The 21,777-nt window shown below is 40.6% G+C and overlaps 2 protein-coding genes across 3 annotated transcripts in view; one reads left to right on the forward strand and one right to left on the reverse strand.

Moving 5' to 3' along the window:
* The window catches only part of POLR1A (RNA polymerase I subunit A), a 74,910-nt gene extending 69,454 nt beyond the window's left edge, over positions 1-5,456 (reverse strand). Inside the window, exons 1-3 of the mRNA XM_030311029.1 lie at positions 5,281-5,456; positions 2,430-2,634; positions 1,186-1,335 (exon numbers count right to left, since the gene is read on the reverse strand). Of these exons, the coding sequence (XP_030166889.1) occupies positions 1,186-1,335; positions 2,430-2,634; positions 5,281-5,357 (432 nt within the window). The 5' untranslated portion in view covers positions 5,358-5,456. The remainder of the gene's footprint in view (positions 1-1,185; positions 1,336-2,429; positions 2,635-5,280) is intronic.
* Positions 5,457-5,793: 337 nt separating this feature from the next.
* PTCD3 (pentatricopeptide repeat domain 3) overlaps positions 5,794-21,777 on the forward strand; it is a 28,518-nt gene continuing 12,534 nt past the window's right edge. For both annotated transcript variants that reach the window (XM_030311041.1, XM_030311040.1), the window contains exons 1-9: positions 5,794-5,915; positions 7,846-7,898; positions 8,014-8,050; positions 10,178-10,223; positions 14,030-14,098; positions 14,804-14,908; positions 17,134-17,257; positions 19,047-19,162; positions 20,624-20,691. In XM_030311041.1, the coding sequence (XP_030166901.1) occupies positions 5,815-5,915; positions 7,846-7,898; positions 8,014-8,050; positions 10,178-10,223; positions 14,030-14,098; positions 14,804-14,908; positions 17,134-17,257; positions 19,047-19,162; positions 20,624-20,691 (719 nt within the window). In that variant the 5' untranslated portion in view covers positions 5,794-5,814. The remainder of the gene's footprint in view (positions 5,916-7,845; positions 7,899-8,013; positions 8,051-10,177; positions 10,224-14,029; positions 14,099-14,803; positions 14,909-17,133; positions 17,258-19,046; positions 19,163-20,623; positions 20,692-21,777) is intronic.

The following is a 21,777-nucleotide window of genomic DNA, read 5'->3' on the forward strand; positions in this document are numbered from 1 at the left end:
CTGGGCCATCCAGGATGGGTACCTTCTGACTTGACTTGCACACTTGCATACTATGCTGAGCTTTTATCCTTAAATGAACATCTTCCTCACCCTATGTGACCTCTGATATTCCATGTCAGGCTGCCCACACATGCAGGTATATTCTCCCCTTGAATGCCTGTCTCATCAAGCTTGGGATCTGACATAAGGCCACAGGTCTGTGTAGAAGCTCTGCCCACCTAACGTCTTTAAGACTGAATTATTCGGGAAAGGGAAGTCGAAAGGAAAGGTAAAAGGTTTCCCTTGTGACAAGAAACAAGACAAGGATGGCTGCTATCCCTTCAACACAGCAGTGTGGCTCCTAGCCACCAAAATAAAGAAAAAGAAATAGAACATGTAAGGACTAGAAAGAAACAAAACTGCCAAGATTCCCATATGATAGGATTATGTTGAAAACCAACAAGAATTTATAGGTAAATCATTTAAAATGATACACTTCTGCCAGGTGGTTTCATAAAAAAAAAAAAAAAAAAATCTAGTATTTTTGATCTAGAGACAGAAAATGAATTTTACATAAGATACTTATAATAGCACCAGAAAATCTGAAGGATTTTTTTCTAATGAAGAGAAAAATGTCTCTGTGATAGATTTGGTGGTCCCCCTGTTATCCAAGTAATCAAACTCAGCATTACCAATAATAAAACAACCTGACAGTATGTGCCTCCTGAAATGACACAAAGCATCCCCATATGGTATAGGTTGTATTCTCACCAAAATATGAATCTAGTAAGGAAAAAGTCAGACAAATCCAGAGAGTAAGAAATCCTACAAGACGATGGGTCTGAAGTCTTCAAAAAAAGTCAATACCATGAAAAACAATTTTCCACATTAAAACATCCTACATTAAAACAGACCAAAGAAACATAATAATCCAAAGCAATGCATAAGCCTCCACTGGCTCCAAGGTCCAGAAATGAAATTCACTGATGGCTAAAGTGGTATTAAGATGTTGTTTTCATGAACATTTCGTCAGTTTCTCTCACGGCTTCACGTTTTCACGCTGAGCTGTTGGTATCTAGTGAGAAGACGTAAAGATCAAACGTTCTGGTGACTTATGATGACGAATCTCAGGGACAACACACAAACAGCTATGCTCTGAACTGCTTCGGCTTGCCTGACTGCCACGACAGCCACCCCCCCACCTACCCTGTTCAGAATTCTCTCAAGCTCGTAGACTGCTTGTAGGGCCCCGACTTCCAGAACTCGCAACTGGCAGACTAAGAGGTGAATCACAGCCCGGGGGCAGGTCAGCATATGACAGTTTAAACAGGAGCCCCGGAGCAGCAGGTAGAGTTTCTGAAGAGAGGGAATAAGAAGAAGCAGGATAATTAGAGACATAGTTCAACAAGGTAATATTCAACGTACTTAAAGTTTTTGTTAGGCAGCCAGTTTACTCCTTTGAGAATTCCACTTCACCTAATGTACCTGGAAAGGCCTCTGTGGCCCTATGAACTAGATAAATATTCCCCTCTATTTCTTGTTTCATGGTTTCATTTTAATTCCTTAAAAGTTGAAATTTAGTTTGGGTCTGAGTTAGAGAGCCACCTTCATATTATTTAACTAAGTACCAAATTCTAATTTCAGTATTTAAATATTTAACTTAAAATATTTAATATTTGCAGGATGCGTGGCTGGCTCAGTATGTGGAGCGTGTGACTCTCAATCTTGGGGATGCAAGTTCAAACCCCATGTTGGGTGTAGAGATTACTTAAAAATAAAATATTTAAAAAAATAAATAAAATATTTAATAGTTTAGTTAATAGAAGTTTAGTTAAATATTTGGCATTTAACTAAGATGATTCTCTTTCCTCAATACAACTAACAGACCAAAAAAACAACACGTACACTGTCATCTGTAGAGTTTGAAACAAATCCTGGAGGCTAACTGACATAAAAAAGCTGAAAATACACAAATAGGACTCTAGACAAGAGCTTCATTCTTAACTCACTGTCTGGTCTTCTGGGCTTTGCTCACCTTGCAACCAAGCAAGAGCTTACAAATCTATCAGAAGAGCTCAGGGAGGCCTGGAGAACTCCAAAGTTTTCCTACTGCCAGGGAGATTCTGCCTGGATTTCTGAAGGGCATGAAGCCCCTGAAACAAAGTGTAGGGGATGAATTCAAATGCTTTTTCCTCCTACGTGAACAGAGACAGGCTATGGCTCTTTTCAACTGGAATCAAACTGAAATTCATTTAGTTAGGGCTACAAGCCAAGTTGAATTTACTGGATTTGGCACCTTAAGGTTTTAAATCTCATGGTAAAAAGCACTTTAACTCTGTGTCTGGAGCTAACCTCTTTAGGCACCTCTTGTGAGGCCAGGAGTGCCCCTCACAAATCCCACCAGCAGCTCTGAGACCCACGTATACAGGGCAGCCCAGGGCAGAACGTACATCAAAGAGGAGAGGGTTATACACTGTAAGCGGAAGCTCAATGTGGCCCAGGTGGCCAGGGCAGCTGTTGAAGTCCTGCACACAGGTGGAGCACACCTCTTTGGAATCCGCAGGGCCCAAAGCTAAATCGTACAGGCCGTTCACTGATGGGTTTCCCAGGCTGTCCAGGTAACGAGGGTTCGTAATGGACTTAACGCTTAATTTCCTAAGGAAATAAAAAAGACCAAGGGAAAATGAAGGTTACCCAACTTCTCAAATGTTTTTTGTTTTTGTTTTTTGGCACTTCATAGCTAAATGATGATTCCACATTTATTTCCTCAGACATGCTGACAGCTTCAGAGGGCAGAATCTGTGTATGCCTTGCTCACCACTGTAGCTCAGCACTTAGCACAGAGCCTGCACGCTGCATGTGCTCAATAACTACGTGCTGAATAGGTAAGAGTGGTAAAATATGTAAAAAACAGATTTAGTGCAAATCTTGCGGAGTACAATGGGGAGTATTTACAGAAAGTAGTTAAGTGCCTACCACATGCTAAATGCTTTACAAGCAGCATTTAGTCTGACTTCACCCCTGTGAGATGAGCATCACTATATGCATTTTTCAGAGGAGGAAACTGCAGTTCAGAACAGTTAGGTGATTTAATCCAGGTGACACAGCCAGGATGGGGGGTGGGGGCACGGTGGAAAGAGGCAGGATATCGACCACAACTAACTCCAAAGCCCACATAGTTCAGTAAAGAGAAGATAACCTGATACTTCCCATATGCAGAAGTAGTAAATTGAAATTAAACACAAATATGCAGACCCTTGAGAAGTATAACCTAAGTTATACTAAAAGTTCACTTAAGTCAGCCTAAAAGTTATACTAAGTTCACTAAAAGTTTCATCACAGTATTTTGTGTTTGGTTTAAAGGGGGCTCCCACAGAACTCCTAACTACTTTTACCAAAGTACATTCATGCCAAGTTTGCTTTATAAATTTTTTTTGACTTTGGAAATAAAGACAGTTATCCAAATCTCACAACCTAAAAAAAAAAACAAAAAACAAAAAACACTGTTATTATTTAGCATTAAATGAGTATTTTTAGATCAATAAAATTCTTTGGAAACATAATTCTTAAGGGCTATAAAATCTTTCATTATGTAGCAATTAATAATTCATTTAACCAAGCTCTATCGTAAGTAGGCTTACAAAACCTATTTGCATAAAGATTTACACAGGATACTTCAAACTTCTAATCATGTCCTAGGAATATAATTATTACCTCAGTGAACTGGAATCCCTGAATCAAAGGGTACAAAATGTTTGAAACTACTGATATATTCTGCTACCTTGCATTCTAGAAAAGGTAGGTTAATCGTAGATTGCCAGTCTTAACTAGCACTGAATCTTAGCACTTAATCTTTCCAGGGGCACCTGGCTGGCTCAGTCAGTAGAGCATGAACTCCTGATCGCAGGGTCCTGAATTCGAGGCCCACATTGGGCGTGGAATCTACTTAAAAAAAAAAAAAAAAATCTTTCCAAATTTCAGGTGAAAAAATGCTACTCCACCATACATTAAAGCTTATATATTTATTTTGAGACAGAGAGAGCACGAGCAGGGGAGGGGCATAGAGGGAGAGAGAATCCCAAACAGGATCCACACTGTGGAGCCCAACTCAGGGCTTGAACCCATGAACCATGAGATCAGGACCTGAGCAGAAACCAAGAGTCAGATGCTTAACCAGCCGAACCACCCAGGTGCTCCATTTTAATTTTTTATTACAATATTTCTTTTAAACTGCTTTAGTCCTTTACTTTTAATTAAAATCTTAATGGTTTCATTATTGTCACGAGCTCCTTACACGAGGACCTTAATCTTTTACTATAATGGTGGCAAATATTTTTCTCAGTTTATAATTTGCCTTTTGTCATTTTTCACATTAAAGCTTTTTTTAAAAGTAAAAAAAAAATTTTTTTTTGAAAGAGAGAGAGAGACACAGCGTGAGCAGGGGACGGTCAGAGAGAGAGAGGGACACACAGAATTCAAAGAAGACTCCAGGCTCCCAGCTGTCAGCAGAGCCCAACAGTGGGCCGAACTCAAGAACTGAGAGATCATGACCCAAGCCAAAATTGGAGGCTCAACCAATTGAACCACCCTGGCGCTCCTCACATTAAAGTTTTAAAAATTCTTTAACAGTTTCCTTGAGATATAGCTCACATACTACACAACTCTTAAACCGTACGCTCAGTGGTTTTTAGCTTATCTACAGAGTTGTACAATCATCACCATTAGTCTATTTAGAACATTTTCATCCGTAGTAAAACAAACCCTGTATCCATTAGAAGTCATTCTCCTTGTCACAGAAATAAAAGAACCTAAAAACAATAAGGTCCTGCAAATAAAGTTTCGAGGGTGTGGCCAACAAATGCTACGGTGATCAAAATGAGGACTTAAGAGAGTCCCTTGATTTAGCAACTGGGCAGACAATATAGGGGGTCCTAGCAAAGAGAATATGTCACTTAAACTGAGTCTTGAAGGATAATCATTTTGACAAATTGCGTTCTTAACCACGTCAGGGACATTACAGCAACTCTGCAAACGCTAATAACCAAGGAAACTGATGGATGGGAACATTGCAATGTGGGAACCTTCATCCCCCCCAGCGCAAACTCTAATCTAGCCCCACCGGGTTCTAGGCAGTCCACGCCAATCCACGACGTTCCCGGAACTACGGGTCCCAAAAGGCCAAGCGCCACACAACCACTGACTCGGAGGATAAACTGGGCGCAAGACCTTTTGGGAACAGTAGTTCATGGCGCCAACCTCAACAAGCAGGCTCTGCATGCTTCCTCCCCACCATCTCCTTACTTGAGCTCGTCTGCCGAATACATCCCGAAGGAAATGCCCTGCAGCCTCCGCCAGGGCATGGTCTTCGAGCCCAACATCCTTCACGTAAGCTGCGAGTTCTGACACCCAGAGAGAGATTCCAATGACCACGGGCAACTTAACTCAGCCTAAAGCCCGCAGCCACCATGTGATTTACATTCCGCTTACGCGCGAGAAAAGGTCGCTGGAATGAGATTTACGTGGACGAGACCACTTTCACGGTAGGGGGGGAAGTAATTTGACGACTTTCGCTCATTTACTCACCCTCTTATTTTGAAAATAGCGAAGAAATAGGTCACTAAAATAATCGTTTTGGAAAGTTTCTCCGAGGAAAGCGAGGCATTTTGATCTTTTGACTTCCGTAACAAAGTCTTTCAAACAACGAGCTTTTAACCTATTTCTTGATTGATTTTGTCTTGTTCCGTCTCAGCCAATAGCCGAGCTATTCCCCGCCCCCGCCATGGGGTGATCCTGAAGGTCACGCTTTCCCAGAATGCTACGCGAAAAAAACTAAAGATGGCGGCGGTAGCGTCGGGTCGCTGTGTCGGTGTCCGCTGCAGGCTTTGCCTGATGCTGACGGGCCAGTGGACGGGTCTGTGTGGAAAGGCCCCCAGCAGGTAAGAGACGCTTGGGAAACCCAAGAGAAAGACCGCCCCCCCCCCCCCCCCCCCCCGCCTCGCCCCGGCCAACCTCGTCCTGTGTATCAGCTTTTCCCTAAGAGCTGTGGAGCTAGGGACGATGGAGTGGGTTGCGCATGCGCGGTTTCGCGGCCATGTGCTTAACCAGGTGCGCGTAGCTGGAGTCCTGGAAAAGGGCCCCAGACTACTTTGGTACGATGTTACTTCTTGGTTGGTTGGCTTACCCTGTTGTGGAGCTTACGTTTGAATGTGCTATAGCAACCCCTCCCAAGTTTTAAAAATAGGAAATTATGCGTCCTTCTTTATTTTCACCAAATAGGGGAACTCTGAAGATTTTTCCCAAATTAAAGCGGTTTATGAGGGCCACTGTGTGCTGGATGTTGTGGGGATGATTGGCCTAAGAAATTATCCAGGTCTTCAAAAACGCAGGGAAATCTAAAAGATTTGAGCACAGCCTTTGGGTTGCTGTGATTGTTACACCTTGGAATACGTATTTAATACTTTTCACTAAATACAAGTAGTGGTGTAGTGGAAATAGAGTAACTTGTAATGGAAAGTTGGGAAAAGCCCAATTTTGGATTCAGTGTTTGCCATTTCTTGAGTGGGATAATAGACAAGTTTTTTGTAGAGTGGACCTCGTAATAACTGAAAAACGGTGAGAGATAAGTGAGATGTGTAATTTATGGTGTACGTTTTATATGCGATACCTTCACTCTGCTCAAAAAAGAGAAAACACCCCACCTGATACTGTGGAAGCCTTCGTACTCAGTCGCAGTCCTTTTCTTCATAGTGCCACTGTTGACATTTTTCTACTCATTTCCTTTGCTTGACAGCAGCATCTCTCCCTCTGTATTCACCCACAAGACAACAGTGGTCTTAGATCCTAATTTCATGAAAAAGCAATAGCCAACTCTCTCTGAGAGTTTATCCCTCTGAAGTTGATCCCCAGCAGAAAAGTATTGTTTTCGAATGATACCCGAGATCAGATTCCAGTAGAGGAAGTAGCTTTGTGTTTAATCACATTTTGGCAATTTTGTGAATGGTACCAATCCCATGTAGGAAGGGAATACACAGTAATAGTGCCCATTACTGTGTGATATTTGACTATTTCTTAGTGTGATTAGAACATTTTAAAACTCATGGGTCAGTAATTCTAAATTTTGTGTAAAAAATAATAGCAGTTTCAAGTTTAATTTAGGACATACATATTTGGCAAATTCTTGATTGTTGGATGAAGTAGGATGAAAGGCCATGGTGATCTTAGTTTAATAATTTATCATAATTGCTTCAAGTGGGATAGTCTTATTAGGGTGTTATCCGTATAAAATCAGGGACTCGTTAAATTGTTCCTCTTAACCTCAGTGTTTCAGATTCCCAAAGTTGAAAGTCCCTTATATTTCAGGGGCGCCTGGGTGGCTAAGTTGGTTAAGCGTTCAACCCTTGAGTTTGACTCAGGTCATGATCTCACAGTTCGTGGCATCCAGCCCCACATCAGACTCTGTGCTATTAGCACAGAGACTCCTTGGGATTCTCTCTCTGCCTCTCCCCAGCTTGAGCATGTGCTCTCGCTCGCTCTTTCTCTCAAAATAAAATAAATGTTTTTTTAAAAAGTCCCTTATATTTCACATTTGCTGCTTCAGTTCAGGTGTTATTGAGATTTTTTTTTTCCTGATTCTATTTAATAAGATTGCCTGATTTAAAAATGTTGACCATTATTGCGTCCATATGTCTATTTTGTAATGGTTTTGAACATGTTCTTCAGGCCTATCTTCTCAGTGTGCATTGACATGAATTATGCAGTCATTTGGACCCATGACAATTGGAAAATTTGGGTTCAAAATGCACATTGGTGGAAGGAGGTGGGAACTTCATTAATGAGTACCAGTTACAGGGCTTTTATTTTTTGCAGATTTTATTCTGGAAGTGCAACCCTCCCAAAGATTGAAGGAGCTAATGTAACAGGTATACAAAAATATATTGAAATAATTTCATTTCTATGTTAAATTATTGCACTAATTTGTAGTAGTAGTAGTAGTATTGGGAAATTGATTTACTTTGTTTTATTTTTCAAATTAAGGGATCGAAGAAGTGGTCATTCCAAAAAAGAAAACTTGGTGAGTATTCAGTCAGTGTTCATTCAGCAAGGAGTTGAATGCAAAACATTTGAAGGTAAGGAGCCAATGAAAGAGAGTAGAGAGAGCATTTTGGGGGACAGAACAGCTGATGGGAGGAAAACTTGGGAGTTGGAAAGAACTTAAAGAGGAAGGTGGAGGGTAGTGAATGAATGGGGCGTGAAATTTAAATAGGGTTAAAAGACCTGAACTAAGTTGGGTTAATAGTTACATAATAGTTAATTATGAGCATCGTTATTAGAATAATTTCTTTCCTTTTTTTTTCTTTCTCTTTTACGAAAGTTTTACATGTTTGGGAGACTGGACAGAAGTATTACTCTTGCGGTCTTTAAGGAAGGAAAATAAAATAGTGTGGACTGCAGAATTTAGCTTTTTTTTTTTTTTTTACCTCACTAGAAAGATCCTTGATCTCAGGCTTGTAAGTTCGAACTCCACATTGGGTGTAGAGATTTCTTAAAAATAAAATCTTATAAAAAAACAAAAATACCAGACTCACAGTGGAGTAAAAGGGAGTCACAAGTTGATATCATAATCTGTAATGTTTTAATTTATTTTTTAGGGATAATGTATTCATTAAGGTTGCTTTTTTAAATAACCCTTTTTTGAAAAGAGAACTAATGAGTAATCTGAATGTATTTTTTTTTTTTTTTTTTTTTTTTTTTTTTACTGTTGTTGTTCAGTATGCTATGACGATGTATTCACTTGGTAAGCCATATAGTCTAATGAAAGCTTTAGTTAGAGAATGCTAAGACATGAGAGAATGTCTTTGTCTCCATGAGATTACGTAAATGTGATGTTAAAAAATGGATAGAACCCCAGTGATATCGTATATGTCAAGGAATTATTCAGTCTTGATGTAATATAAAATTTCCTGTATGTTGTTTTATAGCTAACTTGTAATGAATGTTAGGTTAAACTTTGTTTTGAAAGGTAACTTTTGGTTTACTAAATTTACTCTTCCTTTTTGGAAATAAAACATATAAAATGTAACAGGAGTAAAAATAAATTTGAAATTAAATTATCTAGGTTTGTCTATTCCACTGAAATCTCTTCCAGTAGTTAGGGTCTCTACCCATAAAACAGCAGACAGCTAGCCTGAAATTTTTATAAAGGCTGTATAGTTGAGAGTTTCTAAATCAGAAGAGTACATCAGAAACATCTGGGAATTCAGCAAGACTGTATGTGACAGTTCTCCATGGAACTTGGAGAATTTGGTTTAGGAAGTCCGGAGTATCGTTTGTGATTTATTCTCATATATACTTGAGTTAAGAGCCACCAATTGAGATAAAAGAGGCAAGAGTAGCCCAGAAAACTGCAATAAGAATGCATAGGAAAATGGGGCTCCTGGCTCACTCACTCAGTAGAGCATTTGACCCTATCTTGGGATTGTGAGTTTGAGCCCCACATTGGGTGTAGAGATTACTTTAAAATCTTTAAAAACACACACAGACACACACATACATAGGAGAACGGATAGCAGGAGGCACAGTTCAGGATAGATATAATTTTGAGCCACACATTGGGTGTAGAGATAACTTAAAAATAAAATCCAAAAAAAAAAAGAAAGAAAATGGATAGGAGGCAAGGTTCACGATAGATATAGAGAATTTTTTGAGATGAGGGTGGAAATTGCTAGCCCTTGGTGATGGTAGGGGGGACCATGCCAGAGAGGGTAGGCAAAGTACAGTAGGAACATGTACTAATCACCTTTAGACAAAAGAACTAGGCAGTTTTCTTTTTTTTTTTTCATGTTTGTTTATTTTGAGAGAGAGACGGACTGCGAGTGGGCAGAGAGAGAGGGAGACACAGAATGTGAAGCAGGCTCCAGGCTCTGACCTGTCAGCACGCAGCCCTACCTGGAGCTCGAACTCATGAACCGTGAGATCATGACCTGAGCCGAAGTCTGACACTTAACCGACTGAGCCACCCAGGCGCTCCAGTTTTCTCATTTTCTAACTTGTTATTCTAGTGATCTTAAGAAATAAGAACTGGCTTTAGTTGAGACCTGAACTTTTTTTACTGGCCAATCCATTCTGAGAATTGAATCACTTGTTCACTTTGTAGGTGTCAAAATCCTGACATGGGTTAACTTGTGATTCTTGTTCTTAGGGATAAAGTGGCTGTTCTTCAAGCACTTGCATCCACAGTGAATAGGGTAAGTAGGAGTTTTAGGTTTTTGTACCCAACCCAGTTAATTATACATTTAGTATTCATACCTCTTCATTATTTATGATTAAACTGTTGTGAATCTTGAAAGTTTATTGGAAATAATCTAATCCACTCCCTTCATGTGATAGGTGTGGAAACTAAAGGTTTGGGATGGTTTTGTTTTGTTTGTTTTTTTGTGTGTGTTTTTAAGTTTATTTAGAGAGAAAGAGCACGTGTGTGGGAGAGGCAGAGAAAGAAGGAGAGGGAATCCCAAGCAGACTCCATGCTGTCAGTGTAGAGCCTGATGAGGGGCTAAATCCCGTGAACCATGAGATATGACCTGAGCTGAGATTAAGAATTGGACACTTAACTGACTGAGCCACCTAGTCACCCCAAAACTAAAGGTCTTAAAGGGACTGGCTACACATTGGTTAGGAAGTTAAGTACTTGACCTAGTTTCATGTCTTTTATCTCCAAATTCCGTGTTTTTATCTTAGACCAATAATGTTTAAACTGAATCCCCTGAAGAGTTTGCTATAATGCATGGTCCTGGGGGATGGTTTGGGTGGGATACTGTAACGCAAGTGATCTGGTGACCAGCTTTGAGCAGTAGTGTATCTACTATGCTAGAAATAATGCAGGGATTGACCGTGTGCGTCCTGGAGTTTCAGAGCTGAGCAGTTAGCTTTGTGATCTGCACTAAAAAGTTACTTTATCTCTTGATGTTTCCACATGCATATCTATAAAATGGGGATTAATGATAGCATGAAACCTCAAGGTTTTAGTGAGAAATAAGCTAGTACATGTGACAGGATTTAGGACAGTGCCTAGCACAAAGGACTACTCAGTAAATACTAGTTGTTATTAGTGAAATATTTTTCAATAACTTTCTCTTGACAATTCAAGAATAGAGTTTGTAGTCTGATAGATAAACTGAAACGTTGGTAAATGCCTCAGAACATAATCTGTGTACCCAACTTGGGACTCAAATTGCCAACCCTGAGAAACTTTCTGATTGTATTTTTCATTAGCAGGAAGCTATACTTTTAATTTCAACTATGGGGACAATGTCTGAAATAATTAGCTACCACGATACCTGTGAGGATACTGATCCTCTTTAAGGCCGTTATCACAGACTTCCGGGATTGTTTTCCATTGTAGATGTTAAACTTAAGGAGTATTGGGCTAAATATACACTAATATATCCTAGCAGTTTCTCAGAAGGGATTCTTAAAATACTGCATCTCCAGGGGTGTCTGAGTGGCTCAGTTGGTTAAGCATCCAACTTCAGCTCAGGTCATGATCTCACAGTTCATGAGTTTAAGCTCCCATTGGGCTGTGTGCTGATAGCTCAGAGCCTGGAGCCTGTTTCAGATTCTGTGTCTACCTCTCTCTCTCTTCCTTTCCCTCGCTTGTGCTCTGTGTCTCTCTCTCAAAAATAAACATTAAAAAATTTTTAAAATACTACTGTAGCTCCATACTAGCATCATTTATCCCTAAGTAGGCACTTGAAATGTGAACTAGAGAAATGGTCCTTTGAGACTGTTCTCAATTTTGTTTTTTTTTTTTGTAATTATGTGTATTTTTTTTCTTTTTTTTTTTATTTAATTTTTTAATTTTTTAAATTTACATCCAAACTAGTTAGCATATAGTGGAACAATGATTTCAGGAATAGATTCCTTAGTGCCCCTTACCCATTTAGCCCATCCCCCTTCCCACAACCCCTCCAGCAACCCTCAGTTTGTTCTCCATATCTATGAGTGTCTTCTGTTTTGTTCCCTTCCCTGTTTTTATATTACTTTTGTTTCCCTTCCCTTATGTTCATCTGTTTTGTCTCTTAAAGTCCTCATATGAGTGAAGTCATGATTTTTGTCTTTCTCTGACTAATTTCACTTAGCATAATATCCTCCCGTTCTATCCACGTAGTTGCAAATGGCAAGATTTCATTCTTTTTGATTGCCGAGTAATACTCCATTGTATATATGTACCACATCTTCTTTATTGATTCATCCCTCGGTGGACATTTGGGCTCTTTCCATACTTTGGTTATTGTCAATAGCGCTGCTATAAACATTGGGGTGCATGTGCCCCTTCAAAACAGCACACCTGTATCCTTTGGGTAAATACCTAGCAGTGCAATTGCTGGGTTGTAGGGTAGTTCTAGTTTTAATTTTTTGAGGAACCTCCATACTGTTCTCCAGAGTGGCTGCACCAGCTTGCATTCCCAACTGTTTTCAGTTTTTTAATGAAAATGGCCTTCAAGTCAAAGAAGTTGTAGAATTATGTGTGCAGCTTTCTGATCTGTCTGCATTTGGGCCCTTGAAGTCCAGGGTATTCATTCAGTAACCACCTGTTCTACCCTTGTGATGCTGACCAGGTGCTGTGCCGGGTGAAGAATAGAGACCCTTTCCTCGCACAGCTCCTAGACAGGGAGAGAGTGAGAGCACTGAACTGTGGCCATGACAGTTGGGATAAGGGACAGTTAAAGGGGATGATAAGGGGATGTTGATAAAGGGACAGGTAAGGGGATGTTAAAGAACTAGCGTTGGTTGGATCTGATGATAGGTTAGTTGAATGGAAGTAATGGGACAGGATCTACAGGTTGAACTGCAACATGGTCAGTACTGTTCACTGAGATAGAGGTGACAGGAGGGTGTAGCTTCAGGCAAGTGCAGTGTGGGGTTAAATTTGGTTCCAGTCATCTGAACTACAAGGCCAGAGTGGAGTTGTTTTTCACGGATTGTGAAGGACTTGGAAATTGTTGAGGGAGGAAAATTGGGAAGTAAATAGGAAGGATAAGTCTAGTAAAAGTTAGAACAACTAGAGTGTGTCACCAAAACTAGAGGCCCTAAATAGGAATCTAAGAAGGGTGGTCTGGAGGATCAGAACCAGAGCTAGGCACCAGTTTGAGTATAATCAGGGAGTACGTACGTAGTCCAGGGCAGCTAACCTGGAACTGCTACCGCTGGTTTACCCTCACGTGACTGCCTCATGTTAGTAGAGTGGTGTAACCAGATGAAATGAGCCTCTAATGAGTATGAAGCGATATGGGTTTTGAAAGGGGCAGCGGGAAGCTGAGACGCCAAAAAGATATAGCCTCCGTGCCCTAGCTGTGAGCAGCCTTGCCCTGAGAGCTGCAGGGAGGGTCACCCTTGGAGAGGCCAAGTCAGTAAGACAGTACCTCAAGGGCACCGTGAGGAGAGATTCTGGATACAGGGTTTTCCTGTGGAACAGAGGTCCCAGAAGGCCCAGGAAAGGAGACTGCAGGGGAGAAGAGAGAATAGAGAAAGTACTTTGGGGGCAGTTTTCAGTGAGTGGTACTGAAGAGATTATTTTGCTCCAGGTTCTACCTAGAGCAGTTTAAAGAAGCGTACAGAGCTTGGACGGCAGCGCACAGAAGCTGCACCTTCCAAGAGGGCGTGGAGGCGTCTTCTGTGTGGAGGGCAGACTCTGATGGGCAGTGGCCGTGCTTGGAAGGAAACTGGTGCCTGACTCTGGTGCCCGGGCTAGTTAATTCAGAGGACCTGTAGTTTACAACAGCAGTAGTTCCTGGGACCACCCTCAGATCTTAAGGGGTCATGGGGGGCTGGGGGGCTGAGCCATTGTTTGCTTCAAGTTGTATGTAATTATAACCGAGTCTTAGAGAGCTGAGAGTGCAGTATAGGTGTTAGTGTTTCTCTCACTGTATACACACAGGTAAACTTCTGCATGTGTTATATATATAATTAAAACTTGTTTTTTACAGAGTTTGTGGTCATCAAACCTCCAGATCTTTATGAAAATCTAGCTAAAGAGACTTCTGTGTCTTCACAGGATTCCACAGCTGCCCCTTATGCATTTCAGGATGATCCTTATCTCATACCAACGTCCTCCGTGGAATCTGTGAGTAATTCCATGTAGCTTTTCTAGCATTATGTTTTATCTTGCTTGTTTGGGTTGAAGCACGCATATGTGATTTACCTTACTTGTAAAAATTTTTGGGGGCGCCTGGGTGGCGCAGTCGGTTAAGCGTCCGACTTCAGCCAGGTCACGATCTCGCGGTCCGTGAGTTCGAGCCCCGCGTCGGGCTCTGGGCTGATGGCTCAGAGCCTGGAGCCTGTTTCCGATTCTGTGTCTCCCTCTCTCTCTGCCCCTCCCCCGTTCATGCTCTGTCTCTCTCTGTCCCAAAAATAAATAAACGTTGAAAAAAAAAATTTAAAAAAAAAAAAATTTTTTTGAAAAGTTAACAGATGCTGATAGGTAATTCAATAGACTTTCTGAATCCCTTACTACTTTTTTAAAAAGTTTTAGAAATGGGCTGTGGAAAGGTTTTGGGTTTTAATAATCAGGGCTCTTTTGCATTGGAACAGTCCACTTGGTTTCAGTGCACTGGTTTTATATTCCGCAAGCTGTATATAAGATGTGACCTAAAATGTCACACTCAGCAGAGAAATAGTACGTGATTTAACTTGTATTTGGGTTTCTTTGTATTGTTGCATTCTTTTTTGAGGGGGTAGATAATTCTTCCTGAGGGTGTAATTTTAACCTTGAGTCTAAGTTACATGTAAATGCCAATTTCTATCTGATTCTTTTTTTTTTTTTTTATAGCGTTCATTTTTATTGGCAAAGAAATCTGGAGAGAATGCAGCAAAGTTTATTATTAATTCATATCCCAAATATTTTCAGAAGGACACAGCTGAACCTCATATACCGGTAAGGAGAGGTAATTGTGATTTTTCAGTTAATACTATGTAGATATAAGTTAAACCAAGTTTTCATAGCTGCTTTTGAGTAGCCATTTGAATGTCCTCAGTATTCAGGTGAAGTACTTAGTTAATTATGTTTTTATGTATTTTGAAAGAGAGAGAGGCAGGGGAGAGGCAGAGAGAGAAGTAAAGAATCCTAAGCAGGCTCGACATTGTTAGTGCAGAGCCCGACAGGGAGTTTGAACTCACAAACGGTGAGGTTGTGACCTGAGCCGAAACCAAGAGTTGGACTCTCAACAGACTGAGACACCCAGGTGCCCCTGGGTGAAATCTTTTGATGAGTACAGTTATCTTTGCTCACAATAATCTTTTTTTTTTTTTTTTTTTTTTAAGCTCCTGTATGTGTTTGTTCCCCATCCTGTTTTCCCTGTTTGGCTACTGTGACACCAGAATCTTAGATCTTTATCTCTGTGACTGTTCCTTTTCAGTTTCCTTCAGTAGCTTTTCTATGCCCCCGCCCCCCCCCCCCCCCCCCCCCTTAAGCGCTGACGTCGTCTTCGGTTTCCATGCTCAGCCATTTTCTTATTCCTGTCTGCAGTCTTCCTGCTTCAGTGGCCCTTACATCCCATTCTTGTATATCTGGCCCAGATCCCTCCACTTTGATACTGTAGTGTCCTGGTTCCTCTTCAGAGTAAACCTTCTGCCTTTTTCTTTGAACTCCGAATTGTATTTCCAACTACCTCTTTGTTCTGTAGTCCTAAAGAGTGAGCATTGTGGAGGGTGTGTTGTGTGCTGTTGTCACAGTGGTGAGGGGAGCAGATGTGCCTCTGCCCTCCTGGGTTTATTAGTGGAAATAGTAACCTCAGACTCCTGTCCCAAACAGCTTTCTTCCCTAAACACATGCACCCACACACAACCCTCCTGCTTCTCCAGCAGCAACTCCTAGTGACAAATTAGGAGGTCATTGCAATTGTATAGGTAAAAATGCTGAAATCCTGGCCAACCTTTCCCCTGTGTGTTTAACTAGCAGTTAACGTTTCTGTGCTTATTAGCTCACTTTGACTTGAAGCCTTCCATGGGTCCCTGCCTCCCTGGCAGGCAGCACTCTCATACCTCTGAGATCTCCCATCATTTACCATCACATTGCACTGTAATTATTTTTCTTCATTAGATTGGGAGAACCTTAAAGGCAGAGAATTACTTTCATCTCTGTGTCTCCAATGCCTAGCTTCATGCCTGGCATGAAGTCGTCAGCATTCAAGAAGTATTAAAATAAACTAGTGAGTGAGGTACAACCAACATACTTTGGTGATAGTGAATGTTTATAGAGTAGAAGAAGCATCAGGGATGAAAGATTTCTGCCTCTGCAAACCAGGTGTACTGTGACACTTACTTTTTTAGAGAGAGACCGCGAGTGGGGGAGAGGGGGAAAGAGAATCTTAAGCAGACCTGTTGCTCAGCATGGAGTCCAACACGGGGCTCGATCCCATGACCCTGAGATCATGACCTGAACCAAAATCAGAGTTGGGCACTCAACTGACTGAGCGACCCAGGCACCTCAGTACTCTGACACTTTTAAACAAGGTCAGGAAGAAAGAAGAAAGGGTGATTTTAGTAGAGGACAAAGGTTCAACTTGAAGTTGGGGAGGTTGGAAACAGGATTCTTCAGATAAGGATTAAATATTTATTTTGGGGTGCTTTTAAAAATTCTCCCTGAGGGGCGCCTGGGTGGCGCAGTCGGTTGAGCGTCCGACTTCAACCAGGTCACGATCTCGCGGTCCGGGAGTTCGAGCCCCGCGTCAGGCTCTGGGCTGATGGCTCAGAGCCTGGAGCCTGTTTCCGATTCTGTGTCTCCCTCTCTCTCTGCCCCTCCCCCGTTCATGCTCTGTCTCTCTCTGTCCCAAAAATAAATAAACGTTGAAAAAAAAAAATTTTTTATAAAAAAAAAAAAAAAAATTCTCCCTGAGCTGGGAGATAGCTAAATGATCTTGTTTTATAGTATTGGAGGGCTTTGATACTTTTTTTCAGTTATATTCCCAGTTATATAATTCCCTATATTCCCTATATATATTCAGTTATATTCCCTACGAGGTGTACACGTGTACCTGGTCTATGAAACATGAATTGGGATGGTGAAGTTTTATTTTGGTGTTTTGGTGATAAAAGTTCAGTCCTGCTAAGTTCTTTCCCCTTTAGCTGTTTGTGGTAACATTAGCCATCTTCTTTTCCTAGTGTTTAATGCCTGAGTACTTTGAACCTCAGATTGAAGGTATAAGTGAAGCTGCCTTAAAGGAAAGAATCAAGCTCAAAAAAGTCAGAGCTTCGGTGGACATGTTCGATCAGCTATTGCAAGCAGGTGACTCAGTTCATTTAAAACACCTCTAGGAACATGGGCTTGAAAGTGGGCTGTGGTTTATGTGATCGTGCTGGTTTTGAGTACAAGTTACAAGTATCTCTGATGATGTTTATGTTTTTAAGAGTTTAATGATATTTCCAGTCCTGCTTTAGCTTTATTTTTTGAATTATAAGTGAGATGGAGCGGTAACTTAGTTTATTGTGCTCTTCGGCTATATTGTGTTGGCAAGTAGGGAAATTGTATAGCCATTCTTCCTTGGCTTCTGTTTTTAACTTCTGGCATGTACATATTATATTCAGGTTTCTTGTACTCTTTAAGTATGTATGGAGGCATAAAACAGACAAGGAATATTTAAAAAGGAAGCACTAAATTGGGATATTGATTCTAGCTCTGACACTAATTAGCCCTGTGGCTTTGGAAAAGTCACTTAGTTCCTCAGAACTTCTGTCTCTAAAATTTTGGCTCTCTGAATTTGATCTGGATGAACCTCTGGTGGTATAGATCCAGAATGCATGACTTGTAAACTACCAGGAGAATGTACCTATAATAACTTCAAAGGCAGCAGCATTGTAAGTTTATGGGCTTCAGGATGTTGTTCAGTGATTGAGGATAAAAACCAACCAGACATAGAAGAGATCGAAACTGAGTTGAATTGCTCAGTACATTCTTGAACACAAGAAGAAACATTTGCAGAAAGCTGTGTTTGAGAGTTCTGGTGTGTAGCCTGCTGTGGCATTGGATGTACGGATGAATTGCTGATGCACGTTATAATTTAGGGAGCCTTTTCCCTCTGCTTGTTGAATATGATAACTGTCTGGTAAGTGAAGTTCTTAGTGCCCAGGCCTGTTTTCCTCTAGTTTTATACACTGTGGAATGGGCACATGCAGACATTCAGTAAAGACAGTGTGTCAGACCCACAGCTCAGAGTAACAGAACAAGCCAATATGCCATGGGATGGATTAGATGAAGTTTTACTATCAAGCCCCTAATAAGTACCAAACACTTTGCTGGGCATTTCACATGCTTAATTTAATTCTATAACATCTTAGGAGTTGCTGTGTTTTATAATAATACTATAAAGGAAACATTATTAGGTAATTTTTCAGGGATATACAGTTCTGAGATCGTAAAATCCAATCCATTTACCCTTCATAGCCTCGGTTCTCTCCACTCTGCTATTTTCTACACTTTTAAATTCCTAATGGGCATTTTTATATCAGTATATTTTCTTTAGGAAAATGAGGGTACTTTTAAAATACTCTATTTCATACTTTTTCCCTTTTTTTCTTAGTGTCAAGATGAAAGCATGTTTTTGAGTAACAGTTTTTTTAAAAGCTATTATTGGACATTTAGGCTAGTATTTCTAGGCAGGTATTCCAGTGAGGGCCTGGATCCAAGCGGCATAGTTTTGCTTGCATTTGTAAAAATGGAACTGAACCAGGGGAACTAAGTGGCAGTAATTTGCAGAGTGTTCAGTTTGGAGACCGTAGTTATGGTTTCTCTGGAGAGACGAGTATGTAAAATAAGTGAGCACACACAAAGGTCAGGCTTTGTCTTGTGTTTTAGTCTCTCATGTCAGATCACACAGTAGGGATGGTGTCCCTGTCTGCATCACTCCAGGTGTTTGAGTTGATGTGGAGTGCATACTCATGCATTCTTAGGATGGTGGTTGCCACTATATACGTAGGCAAGAAAGTCACAGGTTATAGAAAGTGAAGAATTTTAATCTAGTGAGCTTTAGTTCTTTGATGTTTTAAAGTTTTTTTCCCTCTTTTTCTTCTACCCACAGGAACTACTGTATCTCTGGAAACAAGTAATAGTCTCTTGGATTTGTTGTGTTATTATGGTGACCAAGAGCCTTCAGCTGATAATCATTTTCAGCAAAGTGAAAAATCAGAAGAATTGGTAATGGCTCTTGGCAGTGATTCTTAAAATTTCTTTTGGTAGTAATTTCATGTCAAAGTGAGGCAAGTTCTTATGCCTTATGTGTTAGGATAGTAGAGATTTGTTCTGAGATGTGATGTGGTATACTAGCTTTGATAAAAAGTGGTATGGAGGAAGAAATATTTAAACAATTATTTTAATTTCGGTTCCCTTAAAAATATTTTGACCTTGCCTTCCGCATGCAGCTAAAGCTTTGACCAGAAATGTTTAGGAAGCCCCTCTTTTACTGTTACGTACAGTGACCACATGATGTGTAAGGAACAGGGAAAGACCCCCTGATCCCAGTCCCCTCAAAAATGCAAACATATGTGGGCATATAGTGAGCGTATGTGCTGGGGGTATATAGAACAGGATTGTGCCAAGGGCTGGCCTGTTGATAGTCCTATCTGACTTCTCAACCCAAGAGTTTTACTTCTGGAAAAAGATCCCAAGGGCACCCCTGGGTCCTGTGCACAGAGATTATATACCTCATTTTTATAATGTATTCATACTTAAAATTGCAAAAATGTGGAACACAGGCTGGATGTCCAATAGCATGTGACTGAACTGTGGTATTGTGTGGTGTTGGAGAAGACTAGGTCTGTTTGGCTGTGGAAAGATGGATCTTACATTAATAAGTGAGAAAATAGGCTAGACAACATTCCATTTTTATAAAAGTATTTCCATATGCATGAGGGGAAAATGAAAAGTGCTTTTCTTTCCATAAATGTCTAGTTTTCCTCCACCAGATGTGCATTATTTACATAAAAAAAAAAAAAGTCTTTTAAAACATGTAGGCAGAGGGTTGCTGTCAGACACTGACTTCTAGAGTCTCTTCTCCTAGGCTCCCTGGCCTGGCTGGCCCTCTGCCCGCCTTGCCCCAGCTGTAGAGGTGGTGTGGACCTGCGCAGGGCCAGCCCAGCCTGCCTCACAATACAGCAGCGTCACCAAGAATGGGGTTTATAAATCAAGGACATGACGTTACTAGTCTTTAAAAAGAATCTTAGCTTGCGTTGGATTAGTGTTAGACATTAGATCCCATACCCGGACATGTCCTGTCTTGCTTTTACCTAATGAACAATATTTCTATGTGGGCCAAGCCAGATACAGCCAGATCAAGCCAGGCTCTGTTGTTTGGCTTTCCGATTCTCTCTCTGGGCTAGGCTGTACAGGGTAATGACTTTATCTCTTCTCCAGGCTGTCATTTCTTGCTTTAAGGGCCAGCTTTACTTTGCATCTCTAAGTGAACTGATTTACGCTTTAGGAATTACCAGTTTTTTAAATGAACATTTACTGGAGTTTTCCTTCACCTTCTGTTGGATCTGTATTTCTTTTATTTTTCTAAAGTTTCCTTCGCCTTTCTGTTTTTAAGTATTCTAGGCAGGGAGAATGCATTCTGCTGTCATATTTTGTTTTATTTCTGTTGATGATGGTTCATTTCAGGAAGAGGCCATAGAGGAAAATAATGACAAATCTAAGAAGGCTGGCCATCAATTTGGAGTTACATGGAGGTATGTTACCCATCGTTAAACCTTGTAGTGGGGTTTCCATTTGTGCATGGAATGTTTCCTGTCATCCCCTCAAGATACGCTCCTATGGTTTTCTATTTGTTTTTAGCATACAATATAAATATCACAATTGGTACTCCTATGTGTTTAGACCTCATTTCATAAGATCTTTACTTCTAACCAGCAGTATGAGGTTGACACTTCATTCTCCACCCCACCCATTTAACTTCATGTCCCCTTTACATGGTATTGGTTCCTTGTGTAGTTTCATCAGTGTCCTTCTGTGCAATATCTACCTGTCACTCTGAAAGATTGGATAATTTGTTTACGTAAGAATACACATAACACAACAGTGTAGTTCTAAATGAAGATTGCTGGTCAGCAAGCAGAAATACTCAACATTTCCAAACAAAAGGTGAGTAACATTTAACATTTGAGAAATTTAAGTGAGTAGGAATGTTTGAGTAAAAGAAAAGTATTTCACAGGGACATCTGGAGGAGGAAAGTTACTATTAATATCAAAAGTCTTTTTGGAAGTGTTAAATAGAATCCGGTATTTTAATAATTTTCCATAGTAGTTAAGAGCATGGACCTTGGTATATCATCCTGGCCCAAATCCTGGTTCTGATTTCCAGGGCCTATTTGTAAGAGACAGAATCAAGGTACAGCATAGTCTGTATAACATGGATTATCTTTATTCATTTATTTGTTTTAAAAAAAAATTTTTTTTTAATGTTTATTTATTTTTGAGACAGCATGAACGGGGGAGGGTCAGAGAGAGAGGGAGACACAGAATCTGAAACAGGCTCCAGGCTCTGAGCTGTCAGCACAGAGCCCGACGCAGGGCTCGAACCCATGGACTGCGAGATCATGACCTGAGCCGAAGTCGGACGCTTAACCGACTGAGCCACTCAGGCGCCCCTATTTGTTTTTTTAAAGGAAGAAGGAGAGTAGATACGCCAGAGTGTGACATGTACACATGCTAGAATACAATAGATTCTGGAGAAACTACTTGCCTGTGGTTGCCTCTGGGGAATTGTATATGGTTGAAGGAGTGTAGGGAAACTTCACTGTGTACTCTTTGCACAG

Source organism: Lynx canadensis, chromosome A3, assembly GCF_007474595.2.
Source record: "Lynx canadensis isolate LIC74 chromosome A3, mLynCan4.pri.v2, whole genome shotgun sequence".
NCBI classification, from domain to species: domain Eukaryota; kingdom Metazoa; phylum Chordata; class Mammalia; order Carnivora; family Felidae; genus Lynx; species Lynx canadensis.